The sequence below is a fragment of the Pagrus major genome, chromosome 9 (assembly GCF_040436345.1).
Source record: "Pagrus major chromosome 9, Pma_NU_1.0".
NCBI classification, from domain to species: domain Eukaryota; kingdom Metazoa; phylum Chordata; class Actinopteri; order Spariformes; family Sparidae; genus Pagrus; species Pagrus major.
The window spans coordinates 18,855,922-18,868,008 of record NC_133223.1 but is presented as its reverse complement, the minus strand read 5'-3'; the positions used below and the strand labels follow the sequence as shown (position 1 = coordinate 18,868,008).

General features: G+C 37.5%; 1 protein-coding gene across 5 annotated transcripts in view; it reads right to left on the bottom strand.

The window, feature by feature from the left end:
* Window positions 1–12,087, bottom strand: part of grb14 (growth factor receptor-bound protein 14) — a 33,936-nt gene that overhangs the window by 3,321 nt on the left and 18,528 nt on the right. For 2 of the 5 annotated variants that reach the window (XM_073473322.1, XM_073473324.1), the window contains exons 4-11: window positions 6,735–6,891; window positions 4,771–4,892; window positions 4,431–4,505; window positions 4,145–4,333; window positions 2,547–2,657; window positions 2,347–2,442; window positions 1,944–2,006; window positions 48–164 (exon numbers count right to left, since the gene is read on the bottom strand). In XM_073473322.1, coding sequence (XP_073329423.1) covers window positions 48–164; window positions 1,944–2,006; window positions 2,347–2,442; window positions 2,547–2,657; window positions 4,145–4,333; window positions 4,431–4,505; window positions 4,771–4,892; window positions 6,735–6,891 — 930 coding nt within the window. Of the gene's footprint in view, window positions 1–47; window positions 165–1,943; window positions 2,007–2,346; window positions 2,443–2,546; window positions 2,658–4,144; window positions 4,334–4,430; window positions 4,506–4,770; window positions 4,893–6,734; window positions 6,892–7,265; window positions 9,595–12,087 lie in introns of those variants that run through there. The other 3 variants (XM_073473325.1, XM_073473327.1, XM_073473326.1) reach the window with 2 other exon arrangements.

Genomic DNA, 12,087 nt, shown 5'->3' with positions numbered 1-12,087 from the left:
CTTTCTGTAGTTTCTGTAGAAGAGAGAGTTTAATGAGCATGACTCACCCTCCATGACAGGCCCTCTTCCACAGCCACAGACAACGCCTCAGACGGGTTCTCGATCACTCGGCTCTTTTGGCCAGAAAAGTCCATGGCCACCAGTGAGTTCTCTGAGATGCTTCTCTGCAATTGCACAGATACACTGAAATGTTATTTATGTATTGACTATATGAGTTTAAATCGTCAGTCTAGCAGCAGCTTTATTTTCTAAAAACTACTTGTAAAAACATGTGCTCAACCAAATACCCAAAGGTTTTTCTTTTTTGGTTTGATTCCTTTGTATAGCGTGAAGGGACTGGCTTTTGCCATCTTGTGGTATTGTATTGCCATCTAGTGTCTGAGTAATGTGACTCCATCTTCATCATTTCTAGATGATTCCAGACAGAAAACTCCATTGAAAAGGGATTAGAGTGGCTTTGAAAAGAATGACACATGGGCACATTTTAGTCCTCTAAGCTGCCATAAAGTGAGTGGCTCACTGCACACACTCAAGAAAATTCTTCTTATCAGGATTACCAAGAAGCTTTTAAATTACCACATTCGTTCCTTTACCACCTACTAAGCTTACAATTTAAACGAGTGGTGAAAACAAAGTGAGCAGTGTTTACTTTGAGGAGAGAGGCATTCAAGTCCGTCTTATCCACTCTGTCTCAATTCCAATCATGTACAGATACCTTTAATTTCTTATAAATATGTTACTAAATATTGTATTTCAAGAGATCTGAAGAAGCAGCTTCTTGAGTTAGTGTGTTTAGCTAAATCACTCAAGTAAACCACAACAGCCTGACCTGACCCTGATTCATGTACTCCCCTATCTTTCTCTATAATCCTCTTGGCGAGGCTGTGGGTCACATATGCCCGTCTGACAGCAGAGAAGAGGTGATGAGTTGTTAAATCTGAGAGCAGCTGATCACTGTGTATTTTTAGAAAGCAGAGGGTTCATGAACATGTCCAAGGGCCCTAAATAGATTGTGTTCACTGCCACGAAAATACTCCCAGTAGAGTCTGAGGCTATTCTGGGACACCAAACCTACATTAACACACCGAAGGTGCCTCATTTGTCCTATGCAATTACATTAACACACTGCTATGTGTTAGCCTGTGTTAGCTCAGGCATATTTTTAGCACATGAACATTTTGTTATGGTCACTGGGGGAAGAAGCTAGAAACACAACGCAATAAGACATAATATCTTATGAAGATGTAATAGCTAACATGTTTGCTAATAGCTGAAAATAGCAAACTTGTTAGAAAACATTTGGCTATACATCCATCAGACACATTTGTGGCCACATGATGAATATGAGTCCAAATCAATGCTCAAGTTGCTCTGTGTCTCTTGGGTGGTGCATATCCGTAAATGTTTGCAGGCAAAGTTTGCCAACAGCTAAGACACGGAGCAACATGAGCATTAATTTGGAGTTGTATTTTTGGCCACATGTCCACATTAATGCTCATGTTGCTCCGTGTCTGTTGTTGTTAACAAAGATTTACTTGTCCATCCAACAGGCACGGAGCAACATTATCATTTATTTGAAGTTGCATTTTCTTTGGCTTTGATCTGGTCTCCATCTATCTGGCTCTTTAGCTGCTAAATGCTCTACCACAATGCCAGGCTAGTTGCTAACATAATCAGTCTGCTGTTTACTGTTTGGCAGGTATCATTAAGTGGGTTTATTGTTGCTTTTCAGTTGAAAAAAAAATACTGCCTTTAGTGGCTAGGAACACGGTTGATGAAAGCAGAATTTATGGCTTAAAACCACCCAGAAATCAGCTAATGTGGGTCATAAATGGCCTTTTTCATAAAGTATTTTGATCTACAAGCTTAAAAAGTCCCTTTGGATTGTGAAGATGAACATTCAAAGTGAGTTACATAGCATAAAAATAAGACCTCCAGCTTACCATCGGTGAAGCTTTTTGCTTCTGGTGTGGCTGGATGAAGTTTTGGTACAGTTGCATCCCATACTGAAACACAAACACATGTCAGCTTTATAAATTCTCTTTCAAACACTTTCAGTAGACCTGTAGTGTACTGATAAAATGAGGCAGATACAAATGAATCACAGTCTGTCGTGCTTTACTGTATATTATTTTTAGACCAGCAGGAGAGTGACTAATACTCTTAACTGTATCCAGCAGATATCCAGACAATGAACACATGCTGCTTCTATAAAGAGTGGGAGTGCTAATCCAGCATCACTCAATAGTTTCCCTTGACCTCTTCCCAAAGCTAAATCTGATTCTAGCACTGACTCAGCATTCTTCCTCTTAGACATCACCCGGAGTTAGTGATCAGCAAGCCAACCTTTAACAAGCGCATGGCTGTGATCCAGCAGGTCCTGGTCTGCTCATCATCCGCACAAAGCAGCTTCAAGTCCCGAGCTGAACTACACTTTGAGGACTGGAGGAAGGAGTTAAGAGGAGACAAAAGGAGTTCAACATGCTGGGAATCAATACTCGTGCTCCTTTTGTACAGTTTGGGCTTTTTATAGAAAGGGACGGTACCTTGACACACAGGCCATAATCTGTAGGTGCTCCATGTAGCTTTTTGGCTGACAACACTGTGTAGACATCGCTGTCACTAAAGTCAGCAATGAACTGGAGATGCCTCGGTTCCTTTAAAACAAAGAAAGGTCAAAATAAAACAAAAGTATATGACTACAGTTTGATTCCAAACAGTTTTAGTGTTTGTGTGTGTTCCTGAGCCAATGTAGCAATATCCTTTATACAATCATGTGTTTCACAAAGTGGAGAACCTCCCTGTCCTTGCTTGTGAACGACTGAGCCTTTCATGGATACCACTTTCATACCCAATCATAGACTATCGCCTGTTACCATTAACCTGTTTACCTGTGACATGTTTCAAACAGGTGTTTTTTTTAGCTTTTCACAGCTTTCCCAGCCTTTTGTTGACCCTGTGCCAACTTTTTTTGAAACATTCTGCTGGCATCAGATGCAGAAAAAGTATATATTTGCACAAATTAACAAAGTTAATGAGGTAAAAACATAAAATATATTGTCTTTGTACTGTTTCAAATTGACTTAACATCAAAAGGGATTAGCAAATGACCACATTATGTTTTATTTATGTTTTATGATGTGGTAACTGCTGTGAGAAAGAAAAGACGATAAGAATAGAAAAAAATGTACTGTAAAAAAAAATAAATGGGACATGCTTCTTCTAAAAAACTCAAACTGTGAACAGCGGATAAACAACACCTATATTTGCATCAAACCACACTTACAGTCTAATCTTTTTGGCAAAAGGAAGATACTGGATCATTTAAGACAAAGGTTGAAAATGTGTATTTATTAATAAATAGGAATGTTATTATTCATTCTGGGTGTGGTTAACCTATAAATTTAATGAAAGAGATAAGGATACAATTAAACATATTGATAGGGCTGTATTGAAACAGTATCAACAGCCACATCGTGCCAAAGATACATTTCCAGGGAAGAAAAAAAGGCACAAAGACTGCCATTGTTCTGCTTTCACGTCATGCACCGTACCCACTTCCTTGTATAAAGTAATGCCACAAACGTTAGTGTCTGTGCTGATTGACTAGCAATGTGTTTGACCAAGACCACAGATGAATGGTAAACCTGTGAGAGTAAAAGTGGGCGCCATACCAAAGCCTTGCTGAACTCGACAACAAAAGGTCTACTGTTGTAGGAAATGAAAGCAGTTGAGAAGTGGTTGTGTTGGCATGGCTGGTGCCTAGGTATAAGCTTTACTTGTCAGCAGCATTCAGAGTACAGTTTCTGCCTGGCTGCTATGCCAGCTGACCTCAGGAAAATCAAGCTCAACCTGTTCCCCTGCCCTCTTACAACATGAGTGAGATATAAACAGAGGGTGAACTGGTGACCCCGTAGAGGATTTTCCAATCCAAAATTGTTTTCATACCGGATGTTTACTGTGTAACTGAGGACAATGTGCATTTAATTCAAAAAAGAAAAAAAAAACATGACAAACCAAATGCAATTACAAATTTAAAACAGAATTGCATGCTTTGCATTGTTTTAGTTTTATGCAATATAACATGTAATAATTTTTGTATTGTCACAACTTTCTGTAGATTGAGTCAATTTGTTTTACTCACTTTGGAAGTTCCCTTGTTGGAGACATAAAGCCCCGACCTCCGCAGCACAAAGTAAAACTTCTTCCAAGACTTTCTGCTTTGCTCTTTGGCATGAAGGTGTCCATATATCTCTGGACAGGTGCTGGAGTTGAGAAAGGTCTGTGTTGGGTAGAGAAATATTTGTCCATAGATGGGTGTGTGCAGTGGTTTCTTAAGGTAACACAACACATTGACACAGAGGTTAAGAGCCACACAATTGGCACCCAAGGGCATAGAGAGTGCACTGTGAACAGAGAGAACTTGATACCTGTATAAGCTGAGAGTGATCCACCATCCCATTGGTTTCACTGGATATGGAGACCATGTGATCCGGAAAAAAGTCCTACCAGTATGAAGCAAACATCAGTTATTAACTCCTCATTACACATTAGCCGCCTTTCTACTATATTAGCTCTGGTTCTCAAACCTTTTCCATTCAAATTTCTTGGAACACTGGTGCTATTAAGTAAAGCAGCATGTGTTTCCACAAGTTTTGAGCAAAGTCACTTTAATCAAGATGCATCATCGACAGAGGGCATTGCACAATGAACACAGAATATATCAAATGCAAAATAATGTGTATGAGTACAGTTTCATCACAAACTCACCAGGGGTGTCCTGAAGAATTCATATTTAGCATAATTCTTCCTAAAATACAGTCGGCTGTCTGTGTCCATTCCCCAGCCGGATAGCACCTCCATAACAGACTCATGGTCTTCAATGGTTCTCTCTAGTGAGACGAGAAGGAAAGAATATGACTTACAGGTAACCTGTTCCTCACTGCTTTATGGATAAAAAACAAAAAACAATTAGAATCAGCTGTAATGCCAAACCAGAGTTTAAAATAAAAATCACAATCGTCTGCAAAAGATTTAGTTACAAGAGTTAAATTGCTTTACTCTGAGTTTGATTATTAACCTCATATCAATGTGTAACCTCTGGATGAGAGCGTGGCTCTCAAGTCAAGTAGTACAACCTAAACATTAATCATTTCCTAGAATGTAAAATGATTGTTAAATTAATGGAAAACCTTTTTTTTGTTCAGACAGCCATGTGAAGCAGTGTTGAGCAATTATCCATGAACAACAACAGAACAAAGAAGTCATCGAACAAGCAACTAGTCACAACTTTCATGGCTGATAAAATAATTGTAAAAATGACATATGCCCTGCTTTGTAAAAGACTTACTTGAATAAGAATTTATAGATGTGCCCTTTATGTAGGAAATCTGAGTGTGTAAAATAGTCAACAACAACCTTAATAATGTGAAAGCCATTTATCTCTGAACGCTAAACTTTTTCTGCTCTTTAGAAAGGAACCTTGAGCTTTAAGCAAATGCATTCAATCCATTAGTTTATCTGAAAAGGTAAACAAACACCTAAATACATGCTTTTCGCTGGATAGCAAAGATACTGTATGTAGTTTTGATTTAAAAACACTGATGACTTTAACAGAGCAGATGGATAAATTATGTAATGTGTGCAATAGTGTGAAAATGCAGCCGACACATTTTCATGCAGTCACATTGTCTCCTTGCACATCACTGTTAATATATCATTGACAAATACAAGTATTTTCACTGTATTTAATGTAGTCCATAGACCATTCTTGCAAATGGAGGTCATGTGGCTTTACTGTACACATAATCATGTCACAGTACATGCTACATAAATGATTAAAGCTAATAGCAAATTACTCTATGCTGTGCATCAGTTCAAATGTTCTTATGCAGTTTTTTAAGTCATTTTTGTAATAAAATTGAACCCCTTTAGGTAAAATTGCTGCTTGGCTTTCATAGAATACCAGCCAGATTAAAATCTGGTGGTGCTTTAAATTAAAATGGATCAAATCAGCAGAGGCAGGTAATGCTGCTTTGAAATGCAGACCTCACAGCAACCTCTCACATTCCACAAGAAAAGCCAAGCAGGCAATAAATACAGGTAGGGTTGGAAATTATATGTAGACCGTGATGTCTTCATACAGTACATGCTCTGCACTACCTCTCTGCTAACGCAGGATGAGGAATAATATTCTATGAAAGGAAGATCTATCATTGATGCCTCACAATCAGCTCCCCTCATATTTTACTCATTTCTCATATGTGACCGGGAAGTTAATCGGCAACAGAGGACAGTGCTGTTCTATTCACACATGTATTTCCACGTTTCACCACCTACCGCTACTCCTCCCATTAAAACAAAGTAAGCCTCGCCCATGGGACTAACAACGTCACCATCACATGATTAATACCACTGCATACAACATGTTTTTCATGTATATTTTGGCCAAAATTCAGCATTATCTGCTCATGAACATTATCATTTTATTCACCGTTACACTGAGTGCAAACTATTTCGCTTGCTTAACCAAAATCGGAAATGTGTGCAATGATTCAGAGGTTCAGAACCAGACTAAAATTACATTTTAACATTTAAATTTGATTTATAGATTGAAATGATACCTTTAAAGAAAACTTTACAAGGCAAAATTATGACTAACACTGACTGAGTCGACAGGATAACACTGATATAAATCTGATGTAAAAGGGTGCTTTTAAAAGACAAAGTCTTACCTATTCCCAGATGTGAGAGGTGTTCAAAAAGAGTCCAGCTGTGGTCATCGATGCAGTGGTTCTTCAAGACAAACAGCTGGCATACATCGCGGGCAGTGATGTCACTGGGAACCTCTACTGCTCTGCTCGTGTTATCTTCATTATAAACTTTGATTACCTGCAACAGAAGCACTGAATTAACAACCATTTCAACCTTTCGGCAGGATGGAATACCTTTTACCTTCAAAAAGTACAAGCAGAGTGTTGTTTTGGCTTGCAATGAACAGTATTTAAAGTGAGGCAAAGTATCAGACCAATTAATCAGTTTGACCCACATACACTACCCCCTATTTTCTGTTGCAGCAACAAAATATTCAGAAAATTAAGAGTTGATGTTTTTGGAAGTCCAACAAAAGTAGAGAACAATGTGTAAAGTTTGTTCTATGATATAAAGATTTGAGCTTGTGAAGAAAACCTGTGTAGTAATCTTGGAAAAAACACATTGAGACATCAAACACTGAACAAATTAATCCATCTGAAAGTAGAACTTACCCCCCTGTTTGGAGCCAAGCAGGGTTCTGAGTTTGGACAAGCTCTGTAGCCTATGCATGGCTGAGTACACAGCATTGCAAAAGAGAGCTTTTTGTAAGAGACATAAAAACACGCATCAGACAGCACAGCGAGTGTCAGCTGGGAAGCAACGAGCCTCTCTCTCACTCTCTCTCTCTTTCGCTCTATGCTGCAGTGGAGCTGAAAGGAGGCAATTAGACAAAACTGCCTCTTAGCACAGGGCTGTCCTGACTCCACATATCTGTATCGCTGGGGCTTGATACCAAATCACCTGCTACCTTTCTCCACCACTGAGCGTCGAGAGAGAGAGAGAGAAAGAGAGAGAGAGAGACAGAGAGAGAGAGAGAGAGAGAAAAAGAGAGAGACAGAAGAGACACAGAGAAAGAGATAATAGTATATCAGTATATTAAAAACTCTTTTACAATTAAAATCTAACCCACAGTCTTTCCATATATTTCCAGTGTTCCTTCATGGCAACTGCCTGGATGAATAAATGAATATCCAGCAAAATGCTTTACAGACACCTTGTGAGCAAACAGGAATAAAAATCCAGACTTAACGACCTGTCATTCAATACTTGTGCACCGTCGGATATCATGAGATACCATTTAATGATGAAAATTATGTGGTAATGCACCCCTCGCGCTCATGACGGCAATCATTAATTAAGGCTTCTTCTTCCTCACTGTCATAACTTTCATAACTCACTGCTGCTCGCTCTCTATCTCTCTCTCTCTGCTCCCTCTTGTGCACCCATCACCAATGTACTCTCATATGTGAATAAACAGCTTCAAGAAAATCTGCAAAAGAAACTGCAAATGAATGCTTGTTTCCATCCACTACCGTTGGGCTATTATTTGGCTATATACTATTGCAAAAGAAGAGGGCGCAGCAATATGATGTAGTTATGAGAACGGTTAAAAATGGTGAACAATGTAGAAAACAATCTGCCACTTTTTTTTTTTACTCTCGAGTGGGAGAGAAGCTCCAGTTGATGTTGAACGCAAGTGCTTTATGTTTATTTGTTGAATCTGTTTTGCACTCTCACATTTTGCTTTAAATCGATACTAGAGCTGTAACAAGATCAGATTTTCACTACACAATTATTATTGCCTTAAGATTTTACAATAACAATATCAGGAGTAGACTGATTATCGGCCTGCAATGGCCCGCCGACAACAATATCTGATTGGTAACACGTCACAATTAATAGCCTATAAACACTGAATAATCTGAATCTGCAAAGTAGCTATTAAATAAAGGAGTCAAATATAGCCATAGCGGTCGACCCCTGAACAATATTATCGCAATATCTACAGATAATCAGTCACATTCACTGAGTGTAACAATTACACCTGATGATTTTTACCGTTTTATGGCGGGTGGCAACTGGCATTAAGGTACACTACAGCTACAGAAGCTGCTAAGACGAAGTGAGAACAGAAAAAAACAAAACAGAAATGAGGTGACGTATTATTCACATGATATTATATGTCTATTTTTTAACACATTATCAATATATAATTCTTAAATATCACAGTTATTGCCAATACTGGTATATCGCAATACCCCTAATCGACACACAGACTTTTCCACCCTGGACAAGTGTAAAACTTTTTGCCGTATTTCAAGATTTTTTTTAAACTTTCAGACTTTAAGGACAGCTTAAAAGAACCACATAAGTCACCTGGCTGCATACTGCAAGTCTAAGAAGGGCTAAGGAGTTGGAGAGAGACAGAGACAGTCACAAGGCTCCAACCCCCCTCTCCATTCACACTCACACGCCCATGACAAGCAGAGCTCCCAGCATAAAGCTCTGCAAGAGTCCACAGAGCAATTACAAAGGAGGTGGTTAAATGTAATGCTAGTTGGGTCAAGTCAGTTCTAAAGTTGACAGAGGCAGGTGCAGGGTGGGGGGCTGGGGGTAAGTAAAGAGCAAATGACTGCCTCTTTTCTCTCAATGAGTTCTATTAGTAGTTTAAAGCTGATTCCTGTTGTGGAGAGAAAGGAGGTCAGAGCTCTCCAACAGGGCTGGTGTTTGAGTCCTCAAGGACCCATCAGCAAATGGGAGCCTCCAGCCATGACATCACCGCTCAGTGTAAACCATTTAGTGTTTAATCAGCCCGCTAGGAGCCTTACATGACAAATATCTTTGTTTGTGGATGGCTAACAAAGACGAGGGCCTACATTAAACAGATTACTCCGGCAGCTAGTGTTTCAATAACACCGCATCATAACGCCGCAGGTTAATTATCTAAAATCCTTTTGAAATGAATCGGAGATAAAGACAACAGCTGAGAAGTTGATACAATAGTGCAAAATCATAGTCACTTAAATAAGTAAACCTTAGATTAAAGGTGTGTATTTGCTGAACTGCTGTTGATAACTGCATCTATCTTGGGCTTCAGTGAAGTTGCAGTGAGGAAGTGGCTTCCTGTGAGACTGCCAAATCAAATCATTCAGGCATCACATTTCACCAGGAACAGGGTTGGGTTTGTCAGACCTTTTTTTTGCATTAGCATCACAGATGTACTTTGAGTTTGTGCTACTTAGCACAGCCTAAGTCAAAATATTAGAATTAGTTTCAAGCAAATTTTAATTTGTGTAACATGGGAAAAGAATAAAAAAAGGGAAAATTCAAGACAGACATGTTGCTTAGCCAGTCATAGCATCAACTGGGTGGCAAAGAAAGCAGAAATACACTTGAAGGCTTCTGTCGCCTGCTGAGACCAAAAAATTACTAAAGGCAGCAATATGAAGCGTCACTACGACACGAAGCAGGAAACTTTTGAGTGAACATACTGATGCAAATCCCAATTAAGGGCACAGGAGACATATGATAACATGCATTTATTATTATAACATGTATTTATAATCCCTTGAGTTTAATAAATAATGTTGAAAATATTATGGAGCTGTATTTTACTACTATACTGTTAATGGCACTGAATCATGATGCAAGTTAGACAATTTAGACAGATCTTCCAGATGGGGTGTACTGTAAGGTTGGAGGTCCAAATGGACAAAATTGCTTACTTGTAACATTTGTTCCATTAGTAAGAATGTAAATTATGTCCATGTAAATGTACAAAATGTATGGACAGAGTGAATTAAGGGCGTGGAAGGTGTGACACATCTATAAAGCTTCATTTGTGGGATGTGCTTTATTTTTATGTTACTGCTGCTGGAGAAGAGGACATCAAAGTCACATGAGCAGAGCAGCTTCCTGTGAAACTGTGCTGTCTCCATGGCTACCGTGATAGTATTATTTTTCTGTGACATTTGCATAATTATCACCAATTATTTTATATTAACCAGTGGGTGTTTGGCCTCAAGCACCAAAATGGTTTGCTACCAAAACCTATTTAAAAGTGAGGCACAGCACCAAGGAGGTATGAAATCTGCTCGACAGGTTCAACGTATGAGTCGTGATTTTAGCTGAAATGGTAATTTTATCATTTCATTTTGAATGAAAACAATCTAAAAATGATGATCTGATTTTTGCTGGGAGAATATGATTTGTAGGTCAGGGCATCTCTGTAGCACCACAATGCTTCATTTGTATTTTGTGGCACATTTTACCATTTAAAATTAACTGTACTGCAATTTTGATATTACATCTCTCTATTGCTATTGATAATATTTCAACTTATAGTACTGCCCATTGCAAATACAAAAAATAAAAATAAGAATACAAAAAAGTAGAGGCTATACAAGAGAAATTAAACTCATATTACAGAATGTAAAGACACACATCAACAATGAACTAATGAATCAAGGACATGAAATTCATCAACTGGCTTGTAAACTTTACCACATACAACAACCTCTCATATGACCAGTTTTCAAGACAAAGAGACCAGGAGATTACACGATGTCTAAACATAAAATTAAGTTGTGCAAGACATATGGCAGCTGCTGTATTCCATGGTGTATTCAAAAGCGAGGGACAGCACCAAGGAAGTAAAAGAGGTATGAAATCTGCTCGACAGGTCGTTTTAGATTCACTAATTAACTCAGTGATGTCCGAGTCAAACTACCAAATGTTGTTTCCAAACATGAAAAATATTCCATGTTGAATCACAAAAAAAGGTGTAAAGAATGTTATATAAAACATCCAGGATTGTCCATTTGATGTGACAGTGCAATCATATAAAATGGCATCTAGGGTTTGAAGTTGTACCTAAACATACTGTACAGTAGGCATGATATTGTAAAATCATTAGGAATGATCATTTAGTGATATGAATCACAGCAACAAATCAAAAAAGAGGCACTCTGGTGCTATTTAGTCTTCTACCACATATATATACATATATATACATATATACATATATATATATACATATACATATATATACATATATATACATATACATATATACACATATATATATATACACATATATACACATATATATATATATACATATATACATATATACACATATATATATATACACACACATATATACATATATACACACATATATATATAGATATATAGATATAGATATAGATATATATATATATAGATATAGATATATATATATATAGATATATATATATATATAGATATATATATATAGATATATATATATAGATATATATAGATATATATATATAGATATATATATAGATATAGATATATAGATATATATATAGATATAGATATATATACATTTAAACTGTTTAAAATATCAACAAGGTTGAGTGATTATAATTACAGAATGCATCTTCTTTAAATTCTACAAACAAATTATTTCATCATTACGCATCTTTTTTTCACTCCTGGTAATTGAAA